The sequence below is a fragment of the Gnatocerus cornutus genome, chromosome 8, assembly GCF_029298725.1.
Source record: "Gnatocerus cornutus isolate USDA-ARS CGAHR chromosome 8, icGnaCorn1.1, whole genome shotgun sequence".
NCBI classification, from domain to species: domain Eukaryota; kingdom Metazoa; phylum Arthropoda; class Insecta; order Coleoptera; family Tenebrionidae; genus Gnatocerus; species Gnatocerus cornutus.
The window spans coordinates 10,176,295-10,194,316 of NC_142240.1; the positions used below are offsets into that span (position 1 = coordinate 10,176,295).

Below are 18,022 nucleotides of genomic sequence, written 5' to 3' on the forward strand. Positions count from 1 at the left end.
GGGCTTAGACGCTCTTAAAAAACGCGCATTTTCACTTTTTAATTCTAGCTTATATTGATAAGATGACGAATTCGGTTCCCAGCTAATGTTTTTCCCGTGTGCATGTACATCGATCAGACAGGCGGTGAAGTTTCTTATATATTTTATTCCGGCTCAGTACGTTTCCAATTACCAAAGTGTTCCCGATGGACGTAACCTCCAACCTTGGGTCCGTCTGTTTCATAACGGGACGCTTCATTGCCTCTTCCATCAAAGAAAACAATACATCATGTCGACAAATCCTGGAGCCCTTCGAATTCGCTCTGGCGCGTTGACAGGAGCATAGTCATCCTGCAGGAACAAGAAGGGCGCACAGTTTCTATGACAACACAAACAAGCCACTTAACGGATGATTTTAATTCCGTTAGGAGGTTTTTAAATTAATTACGAGTGACGTAGGATTAGGAAAAAAGTAAAAAATTACTCGTTCGCAGCAGGACTGCGACACGGTTTTATCGGTTTCCTGCAACTCGAACATATTCAGCAGTTTCAGTTGGATTGTCGAGCAATTATCCGCGAGATATTTCAAGTGATTAATTTAACTTTGCAGGATCTGCCACGTCGGCGATTTTTTATTATAATTTCTACATCGTGTCGTACCACTACATTTCCGTCATTAATTTCCTCTTCGGACATTGCAAAGAAGCGCCACCTGTGTAATCATTCATTCCGAATCCCAGGTGCACCCTCAAATAATTCAATAAATCGGGGGTGGATCATAACACCAGGCGCAATGCGTTTGTTTGCGGTATCTTGAAACAATAACGAAACCGAGTGTGGGGCAATTTCCATTTATGTGGAGCCACCGGAGACCTGAAGAAAATTAAATGTCGGCTTGGCAATAAAACGCGTTCGGGTCCGGGGCCGGAGTCAAAGGTGAACGACGATCGTCTGCATTGAACACCTGCGGCGAGCTACCCCAAAAGTAAACAATTCGTGAAACCGACTTGTTTTTCTGGACGCTGGACTGGAATTATAAACTCGTCTCGGGGGATGCAAAGGGATTCTCGGTCTGCTGATTTCCACATCAATTAGGAAAACTCATCGGCACAAAAAGGGCGAACTTTGTTACGAAATTAGGGCACATTAATGTGGAATTACATAATTGACCAACTTTTTGTGAGCATAAGTTATTTTGCTCTCCTTTTATTTCTTCAGCCGGCTATTTCGGCTGCCTGTTCCAATAAGGATGCTTGATAAATGGCCCATCCCATGTAAACAGTGTCCTTCATTTGGTCCGAACAAAGACAGCTAATGATTTCTGAAAGCTAGATCTGTGTTTTTCCCGTTAATCTGTTGCTCGACTAGTGGTTTAAGGTGCGAATCCGTTCTGGATTAGGGGTGGTTCTGGGGGCGGCTGCAGCTGAGTGGCGGCGTGATGGATGGGGTTGCCAAGCCGACACCCGGTCGTGGTCCACGTGCCCACCGTGTCACGTCCGCGATTTGTGTTCAAGGAAACCACACGACCGATCGAAGTGCTCCCGAGGGAACACGATGCTGGATGTTATTACAGTTGTTTTGTTTCCCGAGAATTACATCCTTTCATCTCGATTCGGAAATCGACTTTTTCAAGGGTGATACTCCCTTGGACGGGATAAGAGAGCTTGAGGACTCTCAGGAAAGGGGAAACCTGTAATGTACTGGTGCTGCTGCACATAAATACATAAAGAGAAACTCGACTTTCGAGGGTCGTCCAAAAAAAATCCCGCGCTTGATTTGTTCTTGCGCTAATTTCCATCAGCTCCTGATTGAAAATTTCACAATCCAGGGAATTAATTCGTCCCGGATATCTGTTTACGGAATAGTTGTGGCGAAGGCAATCGGAAATGCTCGACATTCCCCCCAGCGCTCCCCGGAATGTGAAGTCCTCTATAATTAAAACTGATTAAACCAACAATTACTGTAGTCCCCTTTCAATGATAAAACTCATATCGATAATTAAAGCGAAGCCGTCCAACTTAAAGTCGCATTAAGAGCGGTGAGTGATTAAAAGAGAAACGGGGGGGTTGACGGGGTGATTGGTTTTATTAGGGAGAGTCTATCAATCAAGGTGGTGGCGAATACCACCCCTTCCGACACAAACACGAACGACACGTACTGCGGCGCCGAAGTTCCATTATGAATTAATTGTGTTTACATCCACTTACACAAAATACCTTTCACATTTTACTAAACTGTTATTGTTTAAACGCCATCGAAACTTTGCTACGAATGGTCTGAAACGGATGCTTGATTAATGAGTGGCGGCGGAAATACCTGAAAAAGGAAGTGTTTGTCGTAGAGTCGGAATTGGGGTAATACAAAAAGCGCTTCTTGGAGGATCATCGAAAATTAATTTGGGAACGCCGATATGATCCGGTTGAGGCGGAAATTTGTAATAGATATAAATCATTCGTAAGGAAAGTTCGAGCTGATGGATCGCTCTTGATAAAAGGTCAAAAATACCCGAACTTTGTTATTCAAAACGAATTATATTGACCAGTCAAAAACAGTCTTAACATAATACTCCCAATTTGAATATTTCCAGGCGTGGACCGTTCTTATCGCTCTGACGACACCGAAGACGCCGTCACCACTGACAACCCAACGACGCCGTTCCCGACCCCGCCACCCACTCTGGTGTCTCCCCGTTCCCCTCTTCCTCTCCACCGCCAAGCGTCGCCGTTTCCCTTGGAAAATACAAACACCCGAAGAATTCACTACGCAACCCCTCAAGATCGACTCCGTGGTACCAATGGTAAGAACTCTACTTTTGGTAAAAAAGACTATAATAGTGTTTTTCCAAGGCGAAGTCATCTACGCGAGCAACAAAAAGACTCTTTCTAACAGTACCTTGGGTCGGACAGGTCGGGGGCGGCACAGAACCGGTGGCATGACTTCATCCAGCAGTGCAACTTCTTGTAACAGCTGCAACGATGGGAGATTGCCGGCGGCGGCAAATCCTGAAATTTCTTACCACGAGCAGCAACAACGGATCTGTCTTAATAACGGTAAAAAAGCGTAAATAAAACGTTTTTGAGAAACTATTTAGAGTCGCAATTAAACATTAATGAGTTTTATTTGATCAAAAAGCACTCGGTAATTAAAGCCGACTGATGCTGTTTACAATGACAGGCGAGTGGACCGTCGGATGTCCCGTGCTGAAGGGATTTCAGCTTCAGCCGGACTGCGGCTATCGGATTTGCCAATCTAATTATAAAGTTGGTCGTAAAGTTCCATAGCCGCAGCGCTAATGGGATATATGGAAGCTGTATTTTTCGAAAATTTCACGCGGAAACCACATTGTCCGGACGCGTTAAGTGGAAAGGGACGAGGCGGCGGATCTTTTGTTTTACACCCCCATGGTCCAAATCGAAAAAGGGTGAAGTTGCGACGTCATGGGCATATTAAACCAAAAGGGGGTGGAATGTGGAGGTGACGAGATAAAATTAATTCCAAAGCAACACAATAAGATATCAAGAGCATACCGGCTAATTTAAACCTGGCAATTACTGATCAAGTTTATGTGTCTTAACTTGTAGGTAATTACTCCGAAATAGTAGTAATTAAGAGTAGGTTATTAGAATGATAGTGACATTATCTTGGGCTATCAAGTTTATTGTTTTGCAGAGTTATTTTCAGCTAAATTAATTTAACAGCCTACTTGTAATTAGGATTTGATTGCTCTAAACCCCTGTAATTTCCCTCGAAATTAGTGAAATTGTCGCAGATATCTAAACAGTGATCTTTCAGAACTGGCTCAGGTTTCAGCCACAACAATTTTTTTCAACACCACCCGTTTCGTATCCATCACTTCCATTCGTGGATCTCTCATTAATTCTGCTCGTCATTGTTAATATCGATCACGTATTTCCGGCTTGTTTGTTAAGCTTTGACTTTGTGAAACAACATTTACAAAACCGGCGCTTTTTTTATTAAGACAACAACGTAACAAAGGCCGAAATTCCATTAATCATCCGCGTTACGAGCCAGAACTAGACCCTATTTTCTTCCCTGACAATAACTAATTGCGCCGACATTTCCTGATGATCAATTAAAAATTGGGGGCTCCCACTTTTTCCAGGCGCGTTTCCGACAATTTCGCTGTTCTGACGCGCTAGTAGCTAATAATTAACTAATCGAGTTAAGCGATGGTGGATACGTGTAGTGGCGCCACCTATCTGGCTCTAAGCTAATTACAAGTCGTCACTCATTACCTTAACTTCGTTCGAGGTCTAATTAGATTTGTTCGGTTGCGACTTTGGAGAACGACGTAAAAGTCGGGGATGACAATGGGGCCTCCAAGGGGCGAAGTTACGACTTTTTTAATGCGGGGACAAACAATGGCAAAATTGGATTATAGTTAAGTTATAGTTAAGACTGGAAGTCCACAAAGTTGACGAAATGTGATCAGAGAGGAATTTTCTCAGGTGGGCGGTCATTTCGAAGCGATAACAGTCGGTGGCGCATCCACCATTTTTGTAAAATTGTTTCCAAATAATCTCAGGGAAATTTGCCGCTTGCTTTTCAAAACACTCTCTTTACCTCGTCCATTATCTTCTAAATCTCATCCCCGTCGGTATCATCCGTCGGTCCCTCGCCAAATCTATTTAATTTGTAATAATTTCGTATAAATTTCCATATTATTAGCGCGATTTGCATCCTCTCGTAATTTTCATGAAAATTCATCAGTTTACTCGTTCGAGTAAAACACGCCTTCGAATAGGTTCGTCATTATTTACAAATAATTTCCTGATTATAATTTCAGATTTGAGCACATTTCAATTTTCAGACGTAAACGAAGAGTCTCCGCCGGAGCCGGCACCACCGGAAGTGCCCCCAAGGGGTCCTTCCCTGCACTCGGCCACCCTTCGACGCCGCGCCGAGTACACCTTGCCCGTGGGCGATGGTCAGGGAACCCAAGAGTCCCAGTTCTTGTCACAAGGAGGTAAGGAGCGTCATTTTAATAAGCGGAAACTGTGAATCAACGAAGGTATTATGTAAGCAGTTAGTTTAATTCACGATAAAAGGGCGGTCAGTAGTTCGGTCTTAATACGGTCGATGAATACTAATGTCTTGGCTCTGCGACGCGCTTGTAAACTTTATTGCCACTTAGTGGTGCATTAGCAGTGATTGGGGACGAAATACGCCATCAGAGTACGCTGACGTTGGCGGCGGCGAGCATGTGTCCGGAAACGCCGATTAACTAACATGTGAGTAAAAACTAAACTCCGGACAAGAGCTTCTCGGGGTTACCACCCCCACTCTAAAAATGCGTTATGATGTATCGTGTGCACTGTAGAGTAAACCACTTTGTAAAAGTTTCACACCCTCGTCAGTTTTTCTGACGTTAACGGTAATCCTTAAAGCACACGTCGTCACTCATCGATTGTATGCAAACGACGTTCTCAATAACGGAACTTGTAGACGATAAGAATTTCATTTTTTTTTCTTTCTTTTCGCTACGCCTTTCTGAACCCGCGTCGTCACGACGGAAAGACTCTAATTTAGCGCAATACGGTCGAAAAAGGGAGTTTATGGAGGGTGATTGTGTTTTGAGGAAGAAGGGGTGACGCGGGAAATGTGAAGTTTAAAGTTCAACTTGGGATAGATGGTTTCATTTGAACCTGCACAAAAAAGCGCGATCCAAATTTCACTTGGAAGTCTAAAACTGGATTCTCTAAATTTTTTTATTGCCACTTCAAATCATCGTTTTTAATTTAACACATGACAGCGTTACCCATTAGCGACTAAATTTCAATTATTATTAAAATTACAATTTGTTACCAATAAATCGCCATTATACAAAATAATAGTTCAATAAATTAAACATGAAATTTATGTGGAAAACTCTAATGTTAAATCGTGGATAAAACGCGTTTAATTCCAAATAAATATCGAACTCAAAAACAATGGTTGACATTTTCGTTATCACTAAAGGGAAATTTTATAAAAAATTCATTTGTGGTAACTTTTTTAAAATATTAAACACTCTAAAAATCCAGAAAATTTAAAAAAATTTAAAGAAAAGAACATACAAATTCAGAATCATACAATTTGGAGGTTCTGAAGTTTCTAATGAATCTAGAACGTTCAGCTCCAACTTTGCTGAATTAGAAGCAATCGAAGACTAAAGAGACTCAAGAAGCTGTTGAATCCGAAAACTTGCAAAAATCTTGATCATAATCAAAATGGTGCTTTAACAATTCAAAATCGAAAGCGATGTTTGCATACTATGGATAAATATTTTCGATTTTTTTTAATTCAAGCAAAATTCCAGTTTGTGAATTTCACGAAAGCCTGAGTCGTAATTCCACGAGTGCAGTCAACCCGTGTAATAAAAGCCCCTAAAATCAAAATTTAATTCATCTACCTGCAGATTCCAATTTTATAAATGCCCGAGTTGTTTGTTGAAATTTACACATTGTAATAAATCCGAATCGCTGCGTCGAAAAAAGTTAAACAAAACCCGCACAAAATTCCAACAAAAACTTTAATCAGAGCATTGCGGTTAATTTTATGCGAAATAATCCCTACAATAGTCGCATTACTGCACGAATCATACCGGTATGAATAGTTTATTACAAAATTGGAATAGCTGTATATTTGCATACGAAAATATCGCATGAATGAATTTAAATCAAACAACTGGTAATTTGTTGTTTGCCCAAGTGCGCAGTGAATGATAAATTTAATTTAAAGTAATCTTACACCCACGCTCGTGGATGCACGTAATACAAAGTGTGCTCAATCGGAGAGGAAAAGGTAAATACAAACAATTAACAACCGAAACTTGAAATTTTATGCTTGGAAATATAATTCTGGTGGCTTATAGCATGATGAGTGTCACATCAATTCTTGGTCAATTCGTTCTGGAAACTTCACCCTTTCAGTCGTTCCACTTCGATTACATTTTATTTGCGCAGGGTGGAAATGGGGCGGTTTCCGAGGCATTGTCTTTGCCGGATCGGTTACCCTCGAAGTATTTAATCATTTTCCAATAATTCCTCAACAAGAAAAATACCCTTTTCCACCTGCACAAGGGGTGGCGTTAATGGCCGTCCTGAAAAATGACATTTGTAGTCATTATTCATATTCAATAAAGAATGGTGATAAATAGTCAGTGATGCATTAGCTAACTTCTAGTCAACGGGGCGAAGCGTGCAATTTGAGGAAATGACAGTGGCCATGTCGCAGATGTGCAATTTTAAACAGATTAATGGTAATAAAATAGAGAAGAAGATATGTGCATGCGCAATTAGGGTAATGGCGGCGCCGGACGCTAGCGACGTTGACGGTGAATCGGTCAACTAAAAGGCAACGAATATTGACCCGGGCGTCTCTTTTCCAAGCCTCTCTCTTCTGCGTCGCGACGCGCATTGACGTTTGCACCTTATATGCCTAAATTTGTCGGCGAAATTCTCAAATTTTACACACCCGTAATCACCCCCCATGTAACTTTTTTAATTCTATTGTGGCTGATTTTTGCGAAGTCGACAAGCTCGAACCGAAAGCCAAATTTGCCTTCCGACATATTTTTAGAGTGCACTAATTAACTTCAAGCCACAATTGGCTGTTTTCCTAACGAGAAATGTTCGCTCGGATTTAGCCAAACGTTTAAAACCACTGGAAGCCTTAAAAAGAGCCGATGCTGGTGAGGGGTGGAGAAAAATACAACTAATAAAGTTGCAGAAAATGTTAGCAAAGATTTATTTTCTGCTTGGCCGCAGGGAAGACTTTCGGATGCTCGGAAATCCTTTTGAGATATTTATCAAACATTCTGGGCAAGGTTGTAATTTCAGCTCGTAGGAAGAAATTCATGCGCTGCAAATTAAGGGACTTGTAAGCGCATTTGTTTCACAAAAAATGCTGTTTATTTATTTACTTATTTAAGGAAATTCTTCTATATAGATAATAAAAAGTAACGTGCGATAATATGCTCTCATAAACATAAAAATGTGAACATGTAATACCATCACAAAATATTATTAACTTATGACCTAATTCTCATTTTATGCATTCTCTTGCTCGGTTGCTTTGCTAGAAACTACGTTTGTTTAAATTAAAACGCGGACAATATATTTCCAACTATGTGATTATATCAGAGCTTACGATCTAATAATTTGTTAGTCTACGTTCAAGGATTACAAACAATGGAGGAAAACTGTTGACTGAGTGAAGATATTTCTAGTTCTTGTTGTATGAAAACATGTCATGCTGGTGACCTTTGTTTCGTTCTAGAACCTAGAAAATCAGCCGAAACCTGGGAACTTTCCGTTTCGCCGACTTTTCCCTTCATCCCAACCGCTCCATAAATTAGGCAAATTTGGCCGCCCTCCCGAAAATCGCAAAATTTTTCCTCTCGAACCTTGCGGTTTTATCCCAAAAGGACGCATAAAAAGCGAGATTACAACCATTCCCCCATCCGCCCGATAACGGCATCGTAATGGTCAGAAAAGCGGATTATTTTTTATATCTAAATATGTCACATATGTCCCGGAGCCGTTGCCACGTTGTTATTGGCAAACGCCGTTATCTCGTTTAAAATACGTCCGTGTCGGTGATTCGGCAGCGTTTAAGTGGCGATAGTGTGCCGCCCCCGTCACCCTCGCCGCCCCCAATACTAATCTTGTCCCGTGCGACGTGACACTCGCACAATTACGCGTTTGTCACGGCTACGGTTAAAACAACACGCGTGACAACAGGAATTCGCAATAAGCAGGCTCCATCAAGTGGGCTTGGGCTGCCGCCGCCACCGCCTTTCTCGATTTTTGTCTGCTCGGACGAGATATGAATATTAAAACGGGACTTATTGAAATCATTTTAATGTACGAGGGTTGAATTCGAAAGGTGGACAACGCCAATGGTTTTTATTGCGATGGGAGCGGCGAGAGATGAAATAATAGCAAAAAGAGACTGTTGGATGAGGGGTGATTCATTATTTCATCCCTTTGGAAATCTGATCGAGTGTCAACATGTGCTTCCTCGTTACTTATAGGGTAGTTTCAGCGAAATTTTCCGCTAATGTACTCACTTTGCGTCCACTAGGATGGAGCGTGGATGTGAATATTCATGACTTTAGTAGCTCATTTCGGCTTGTTTCAAACTGTAGCCCCAAGCTATTTGATAGCCGTTTAACATTAGCGCTGCCGCCTTATCGATCAGGGATTTTTAATGAGGGATTAAACGGGATTTTAAGGGCTGAAGGGCGCCAAGACTACTTACTGATGTTTCCACTAACATATTTCAGTTCCACAACTTTTGTAATTAAAAAATAGTTTTGTTTGCTGCACTAATCACCGTTGTCGGCAAAAATAGCCAAATCCGGGATCAATTTTTTTTATTTATAAGCACTTTAATTGGCAATTTAATTGATCAAACAGAACAAGCGCTTTCATGGAATTGCAACAAAACTCAGTTATTAAAGGGAGGATTTACTGCGGTTAATAGAAATCAATTTCCTTGCATGAAAACTAGAATTAGCGCTATGCTTATTTCATATTCCGCAGATTATACTATGGAAGATGTTCCCCGGCGCATTCGCCATTTCTCAACCTCTGGAACGTTCTGGTCGACAAAATTTCCCGTAATTTTTCCTAACAATTCCGGCACCCCCGCAATGCGGTTGTTTTGTTGCACCGCCATAAAAACTCATCCAACTCAGAAATCGATCAGATCACAACCAAATTACTTTCCGATTGGACATTAATGTTGGCATATTTACCATATTATCCTCATCGTTCCGACAGGTCGTGGCTGGTAACGAGTAATTAATCATGCGAATACCTTGATGATGTCTGCACAGGGGTTGAACAATGTCGGGCTTGTATAACATTGTCTAACCCCCTGGACCGGATGCGTCGAGAAGGGATGGCCATGCGTAGAGTTCATATTTCATAACCCCCCGTTGTCACTAAACGAGGAACAATTAGGAAATACTGCCGAGAAATATTGGCACAATCTCTGCTAATTCCGAGGAATGGGCGTCAAAGGGTGGAAAAATATCTCTGTGCATAATCGGCGGCGAACACATCAAAAATTCTTGGCGTTGTTTGATTTTCTCCAATTTCGAACACGTCATGAGTCATCCAACACACCACGTGCGTCGATGATGAGACGATCGATCTTGCAGTGACAGGACGTTCGGCGTTTCGAAAACAAATTACGTTTATGAAACGTACACGTCACGTACACAAAACGTAGTTAACGTAGCTTTTGTGCATATGACACAGTTTTCATTTACTTGTACATGTGGGGCGGTGTCTCCGGAAACGGTGCAGCATCTCATCAGAAATCGCTAGAGGGTGGCTTTATAGGTATTTTGTCGCCCTAAGTGAGTCTGTTACCTAAAGGGAACTTTATCCCTTATTGCTTCATTCTGAAAGCTGGATATTGTAACTGGTTTATCGGGGGACTTACGTGCCAATAGCTGTTGTCTGTTTTCTTCTGAAGTAGATCTGAATATTCGCGACTAAAAATGCGCCATCGTCATAGCAACGCGCTTTAACATCTCACCTGACCACCCTTTTCCGGTTCCGGCGAGTGCTTCATAACTTCATTCATTATGCATCATTTCGCGATTAAGCGACCTTTTTACAAAATCCCGCCCTAATTGTGTGCATCTCTCGGCAATTTAGGGGATTTTTCGTGCATCTCGTATGCAGTCAGTCTGGTAGATAATTGTCGAGAGAGAATCCCACCGAACGGACGTCGTTTTTCATCTTCAATACTTAATAGGCAACACGAGTTCCTGGTAATCTCCCTCGACGGAACATAGAAAGAATACCAGACGCTCGTTCTTTTATTGGGACACTACACGAGACCAGACATTGTTATTAAAATCCGATTCTATTCAACAGAAGCATTTAGAAATTTGCATTCGTAATGGGTTTTAAGAAATGCGCAAAAAATTACTGAAGAGAGGCGGAAAGTCGTAGGCCGGAGGCGGAGAATTATGCTTAAAAATATTTCAAATTGAAATTTATATGTTTCTTGCTTCAAGGAAGGTGTAATAAAAGCTGATTTACATTCAGAAAAACACTTTACGATAAAAGCAACGCTTGGAATTACGGGGAAGTAATGAAAGCGCGGAAATCCATCAAATTTCTCACATTCGTATTTATTGTGTCGAGATTCTTAATGATATTTCTAAAAATATTTTCCTAGCAGACTTGTTTGTCCGATGTTAAGCCCTCCTCAAGGAATAAAAGAAAACGCTGCATGATATTTCCAAAAGCGCGTTTACTGAGCTAAATCTGGAGATGCTTCGACAATACCAACAAATACACAATGGAATTACCTTGTTAGTATAACGATGTGGGCTGCATTCACAGTTGCATCGACGCGTGTTTACCAATGGGGTTCACGCTTGGTTGATCGCAGCGATTGCAGCATCTGTCGCAAAATCGCATAAAAATGGAAACGCCCTTGAGATATACCCAACATCATCCCTCATATGGCTACTTGTAGATTCCGAGATCTTGTATAAATTTTGTTCGTGAGAGAGCAACTTAATTATCCGAGAAAAGGCTAAAAATCGCGCGACTTTGCCAAACGCTGGTAATCCTTTGTATGTTTATTATCCTCGATAATAATGTTAGCGATAACGGCATGGCACATTTCCAATGCTGCATTATGCAGTATCTGGCTCATGGACCCCTCTACAAATTAGACGCATTCAAAAGTCGGACTTTCGCCCCATAACAATAAAATTAAATGTGTTGTGTCGGCGTCTGACGCTTAATCTAATTGTATTTACACTGTTTGCCATTTTTGAACGGATTTGGATGAGGGACGACGATAATTGCACAATGAACCGATAAACACCGAGTTTTTCGAAATTCTCCAAGTGTCCGTTTTCTATCCCGCCACCTTATCGATCCTCCAGGACAACGATGGCCTTGTCGTCGCCGTTCGATACGGGCCGAGTCTTATTAACTTTTCTTTTCTCGATGCCTCATTGCTGGAATTTCGTGATGTTATATCATTTTAAGAGAGGTATGCGGAAAATTTGCCGAAGGCGAAACGTTCGGAAACCAATCGAATTGTTGAGAGATGTGGCGATCGAGAGTTTTTTAATAGCGACCCCGAGCGTCAAACACGAAAAAATCGCCTCGAGGTGAGCCAAAAAGTGTGATCTGTATTAAAATGAGGATTTTAACAGTGTTAATAAGTGAACTTTGGTTTTTTGGGTGGTTGGTTTATTATCGCAAGCTTGGGATCATAGGGGATGAGGGTGATTTGGGACATATGCAGCGAATGCAATTACGTGACGACGCATTCAATCGATGGATTAATAAATAAACATGACAAGTGGGGCCACGAGTTGGCAGATGGTCAAATAGCACCCACGAAATCGCACTGTCAAAAGACCCATTTTTGTATTTTTGAGCAAAAATGGTGGAGGCGCCGGACGAGTTATTCGCGTCGAACTTTTCATTTTGTGTTGTTGCGAGCTAGTAGCAAAGAAAACAAGAGATTCTAATTAATAAAATAAGTCGTTAAAAAGTAGATGCATTGTATGCAACGTGAAGCTGCTTCGTTGTGGATTATAAATTTCCCTTTTTAAGCAAGCAAGCAGAAAATTTAGTATGTTTGAAAATTAAAAAGGGACGGTTTAGAGCGACTAATTCCGGTAAATTCGATATCACTTAAACCCTCTTTCTGTTCGCTTCCGAAGTCGATGCACCCGGCAAGGTATTTTCGGTGGGCGTCAGATAGGTTTACGTGACGACTGAACGAGGGCGCTTCACCCCGTTATAAACTGGGGCAATCGATATTAGAAACTCCCGCCGCGGTGCAATCCTCAGCGCCAGTGCGTGTCTTTCTACCAAATGTGAATCTTATCTACTCAAAACAAACAAGTGTCAGACGAAATAAGGCGCGAAACCACCACTCGCGACCTCTACAGGTACTCTTCATAAAAACATGGTCGACTACATCGACAGAATCGGTGAGTGGTCGTCTATTTATACATCGATCACGTGCTCGCTTTATTTCGTCCGATTGCTTTTTATCCTCCAAAAAAAGCGTGGGGGTGGCGGATTATTGTGACGCTAATCAAAAGGGACGAGTCGACTACTCACATTTGACGGTACAAAACGTAAATCATCACGGGGAGGTTAATAATTAACATGTGAGTTGGGAGTACCGCAGGGGGGCGAGATAGGGCCGGCGATGTTCACCGCTTTTGCATGATTTAGGCGAGGTGCAATGGTAATTTACGTAGGTCGGTTGTGGCAGGTTGAAAGGGTAAACAATGCTATGGACTTTGAGGAAGGGGAGATGGAGTTACATATTTAGGAAGAGAGAGGGAAGACGCTCAGTTTTCGATTTTTGGATGAAAATCGCGTCCATACAAACATTGTCGATATAAACAACTCATTTACTTTCCATACATCGAAATAACTTTTCAATAGAAATGACACTTCAACTCCCTTTGATATTAAACAAAATGCGATCGTCAAAAAATACCCTAATAACACATTAGCACTTATTCTTTATAAATATTCAAGCGGAGCATTTACCGAGTTGTCATGAAGATAGTAATACCACTAATGACTATTTCGCTTTACGTGCACGACATGCAAATTCATGCCTATTTAGCACTAGAAATTTCGTATAAAATTACATAGATTATTTCTTATTACGTAAATATGTCTTCATTATTTATTGTTTATTGAAGTTTTTGGAAATTTGCAAAAAATTCTAGAATGCGCAGACTTCATGCGAAACGGAACTTTTTCAAAAATATGATTTCGAATTTTATAAGCAAAAAATCCTTACATATCACTGCACGATAAACATCGCAATCACAGGATTGGATTTGAAAATATTAGGCTTAAAAAGAAGCTGCAAAATGCTATTTCATGTTTTAGCTTCCGACATTTTCATGACCTGAATTGGAGATAATCAGATTTAATCTACTCAGCCTTTTTAATCCTAAAAGAAGTACAGTAATGAACGGAATTCTGATTAAAAATATCATCTAGACTTCTATGTAGCACCAATACAGGGTGAACCCAAAGAAAGTGCAAAGATTTTAACCACAATATCAGACACCGCTGTAGATGATTCTGCAAAAAAAATTCGAAATTCGAATGGGGCAAAATCCCTCCAGATTACCCGAGATTCGACGCTTATGGAACTAAATTTAACCTTTGTTTACCAAAAACTGCAAAAAGAACAAAACACGTTTAAAGCTAGAACACATTTCAAAAACTAAATATGGCGAAAAATTAATTTGTTTGAAATAAATGGGGTCTTCAAAAGACCTAATCTTTATCTTGAATGATTCGTAAGGTGACTTTTTCCGACTTGTTTTGTGGACCAAACTGAAATTTTAATGAAAAACGTTACCTGAAGTTATTATGAAAAATGACCAAATGCCCTTCAGTGGACAATCCACAATGTCATGACGCCTAAATTCAGTTTCACCCGTAAAACAAAACACTTTTTATAACTTTAGGTTCATCACAACACTTTTGCAGAAACCACTGGCAAAAAATTAAAAAGTCTAACTCAAAATAATCCAAATTTGAACAATTTGGCACTGTAAATCCAACATTTTTCTACCATGGTTATTGCTAAACTGAGGGAAACTCTGATAAAAACACTTGTTAATGTGTTTTTATTCCCATTTTTTCGATGGCTTAGACTGACAGTGAACTTGAGTTAGTAGCCTTCAGTGGCGCACACACATTTCTGCAGAAAACTTTAATCATTTTTTCTTCTTGAAAACGGTGATTAACTAGCAAAGACCGTGTTTAATTTTTGGTAGTGTATTTCCATTGTAATCCAAAATATTAATAAAACAACATAAAAAAAATCAAGTAGGTAAATACAGGTTGTCCGGAAAGTGGCGCATCACCTTGAAAGGGGGTAATTGGGTGATCCCCCAGAGCACCAAAAAAATGTTAAAAAAAATTTCCAGGCTCTTTGTTTTCGCAGGAGGACGAAAAGAAAATTAGGAAAATGGCAATATTGCTGAATTGTTTCCCCAATAATTTAAATTTTCAGTATTCAAAGCCATAGTGACGTTGCTGTTGTATTGTTGGCGTTAGTATGGTCGGCTCATGATCGAGTAATGTAACTATGGTTTCATGTGAACGATGCCACACTGATCGACATTGTTGACTCAAAAAGGTTGTTAACAGTTTTCAGCCAGTTTTCACAAGATTTTTCCGAGTTTTTTTGCATCATCCCTTTGTGCAAAATGTCCTTTAGATCCCCAATTTATTTGAACAAAAAATTATTGCACTGAAATCGTTAATTCTGGCATTCAACTTTTACTCTTCAATTCATCATATCTCGAAAAATTAAAGACATGGATTTTTTTTAACATTTTTCCGGTGATCTATGGCATTGTTCGATAATGCAGTATCACGGTGATGCGCGACTTTCCGGACACTCTGTATATAGTGTATACGGAGGATACCTGGACCCTTTGCTAAAATGCGAAAAAAATGTTGAAAAAAATCTCGATCCTAGTAGAACCAAAATAAAATAAGGAAAGTAGTCAACATTGCTGAACTGTGGACTCAATAATTTATATTTCTTGTATTCAGAGCCACGGTTTCATTATTAAGGAGTTGTTTTTCAAAACTCAATAAATCCAATTTTGACTGACATTGGGTTTGATGTGAAATTGGGATTATTTTGGGTAAATCTAACAATGCGTATTTTTTATTCAGTAAAAAACCTCTTGCTAAAACATTGTGTAACCCTCTTATGCCAAAATAGTTTAGGTAATTTTGAATACAATTGAATAAATTTGAACAAACTATTGTTTTTTCTAATCCCTTGTCAAAATTTATGAAATGGATTTATTGAGTTTTGAAAAATAACTCCTCAAATATGAACGATGCCACATTAATCCCTTATAGTTTATTCAAAAATTTTGATAATCATTTTCAGGAATTGGAACGTGAAATACTTGCTCTGAAATTCTCAATTTTGGCATTACCTGTATGTTGTTACTTTTTATTTCTTTAAAAAGAGATATCCTCCTCTGATTACCAATCTTTATATTGGATTCTACTGCTTGTTGGCAAATACGTATAGAATAAGTTTGTCTTCCAAAGGTGATTCATTCGGTATTTAACATATTTATATTCCTTTATATTTTCGTGGTATAAAGTGCGGATTACGGACATTAACCTGTCCGATTTTGGAATCAACTTTACACAATGGATGTGTCTGATTACAGTGGTTGTCCGATTATCCAAGATGTGAATTAGACGTACATTACTGTACCAGAAAAATCAAATCAAAAACGGGCGAATTGACAAACTTAGGTAATAACAACCAAAAATAATTTAAAATGTTTGGAATTTAGGAAACTAAGATTTTAACGTAATAAAATTCTAGGCGTTTCGAAACCACTTTTCTCTAACCTTAACCTCGTCTTTCCCAATTTTCCTTGAATGAATTATCCCGATGCACCAATCTCGAATAATAGAAAGGAAAGCGGAGGAACAGTCAACGCCAGAGTCGGCATTAATTTTCCGAAATCTACACGCCCTCCAGTTTATTGTTTTAAAGGAGTTGCGTTAGTTGCGCGATTTCACCTTGTGATTTGCGAAATATAGTTGTGCAGGAGTCGTTATGGCTTTGTTGTGGTGTTTGGAGCATCCACTATAATGACAAGTAGTTGTGCTAATCAAGGAAACGACAGTGTCACGAACACAATGCGCTCGATTGAAGGGGTTGTTCTCCTATATCACATATTAACATCTTCCCTTGCGAACGGATTTAATAACGATCACCCGCTTCGCGTCCGATGACTGATTGAGATTGGAGAAGGAAGAGAGACGATGCGGAAGATTCTGTTTTAGAGGAAGAAAGAATGTTAAATCTTGAGCGGTAATATGTCAGTAGTAACTAGTCAAAAGTTGTCGAAACGATCGGAGTACATCCCGTTTTCCGGAAGTCCATCACTGTCACTCAACCGGCAAAGTAATCGCCATCGGGGATTGCCTTCGAATGCAAAACATCGACTCGTGTTGGTACGAGACTGGATAAAATCTGCAGGGAGAGTGGAGCTGTTGAACGTTAATAAATTATCGACGCGACGAGGGTTGCCTACCGACCATTTCGAAACGAGAATGTCTTCCTCGTCTAATCACCGATAAAAGACATCAAAAAATTCTACCCCATCACTTTCAGCGACCCCATAATGGAGGAAGCGGAAATGGCGAAAACCAATAACTAAACGTCACCTTATCGAAAAATGGAGCCGCCAATTAATGCAAAGACAACATTTCATTTCGGAAATAAACAGGAGAGGGTGTATTAGACCATCCACCGTTATCGATCTGTTGAAAATGTAGACGGTCGTCTTTAGTGTACCGCTTGCGCGCTGTGATTCGCTCCGATAAACATTCATTACCTGCAACTCACCCCCGCCACTCAATTTAACCCTCCTCAATTTAGATTACTGTCCGAAACCGCTTCCTTGTTCTTCGGCGGATCAACACTTTTTAAATTAAGAGAGGGCCTCCATCAATGTTCATTAAGAACGAAAGTGGCCTGTACGCCGAAAAACTTGTAACTGATCGAACAAAGTAACATTATGCACCCCGAAACGAAGAAAATCTTCCCAGTTCGCTGACATCTCCATCTTCATACATATTCATTTGCATAGATTGCATCTTTGCACTTCTGTTTATCTAAAAATCCGTCAAAATCCGCCTTCTCCTTTATCAAGGACCTCCATATTTCACGCTCTGCTACATCCTCAAAGCCTCCGGATTCAAATCTCAATTAGCAATTAGCTCACTTGTACGTTCACCCAAGATCACACCCTCCTCCCTCTTGAACCAACTTTTCGCCTGAAATTCTTCAAATTGTTTGTTCGCGTTTATGGGGCTACATAAAAATTCGCCTAATTCGATATATTGAAGGCTAACGTTTATAAACAGCCCCACGTTTGTTTGATGCATTGCTCCCTTGGCTGTAACTGTAGCGAGGGGTGAGTCAATTGTCAACTCGACACCATCAGGAA

At 40.3% G+C, this 18,022-nt stretch overlaps 1 protein-coding gene across 5 annotated transcripts in view; it reads left to right on the forward strand.

The window, feature by feature from the left end:
- Ten-a (Teneurin-a transmembrane protein) overlaps window positions 1–18,022 on the forward strand; it is a 117,967-nt gene that overhangs the window by 57,226 nt on the left and 42,719 nt on the right. For 3 of the 5 annotated variants that reach the window (XM_088044292.1, XM_088044293.1, XM_088044294.1), the window contains exons 6-8: window positions 2,567–2,776; window positions 2,826–3,029; window positions 4,811–4,966. In XM_088044292.1, the coding sequence (XP_087900418.1) occupies window positions 2,567–2,776; window positions 2,826–3,029; window positions 4,811–4,966 (570 nt within the window). Of the gene's footprint in view, window positions 1–2,566; window positions 2,777–2,825; window positions 3,030–4,810; window positions 4,967–5,126; window positions 5,232–12,866; window positions 12,971–18,022 lie in introns of those variants that run through there. The other 2 variants (XM_088044297.1, XM_088044295.1) reach the window with 2 other exon arrangements.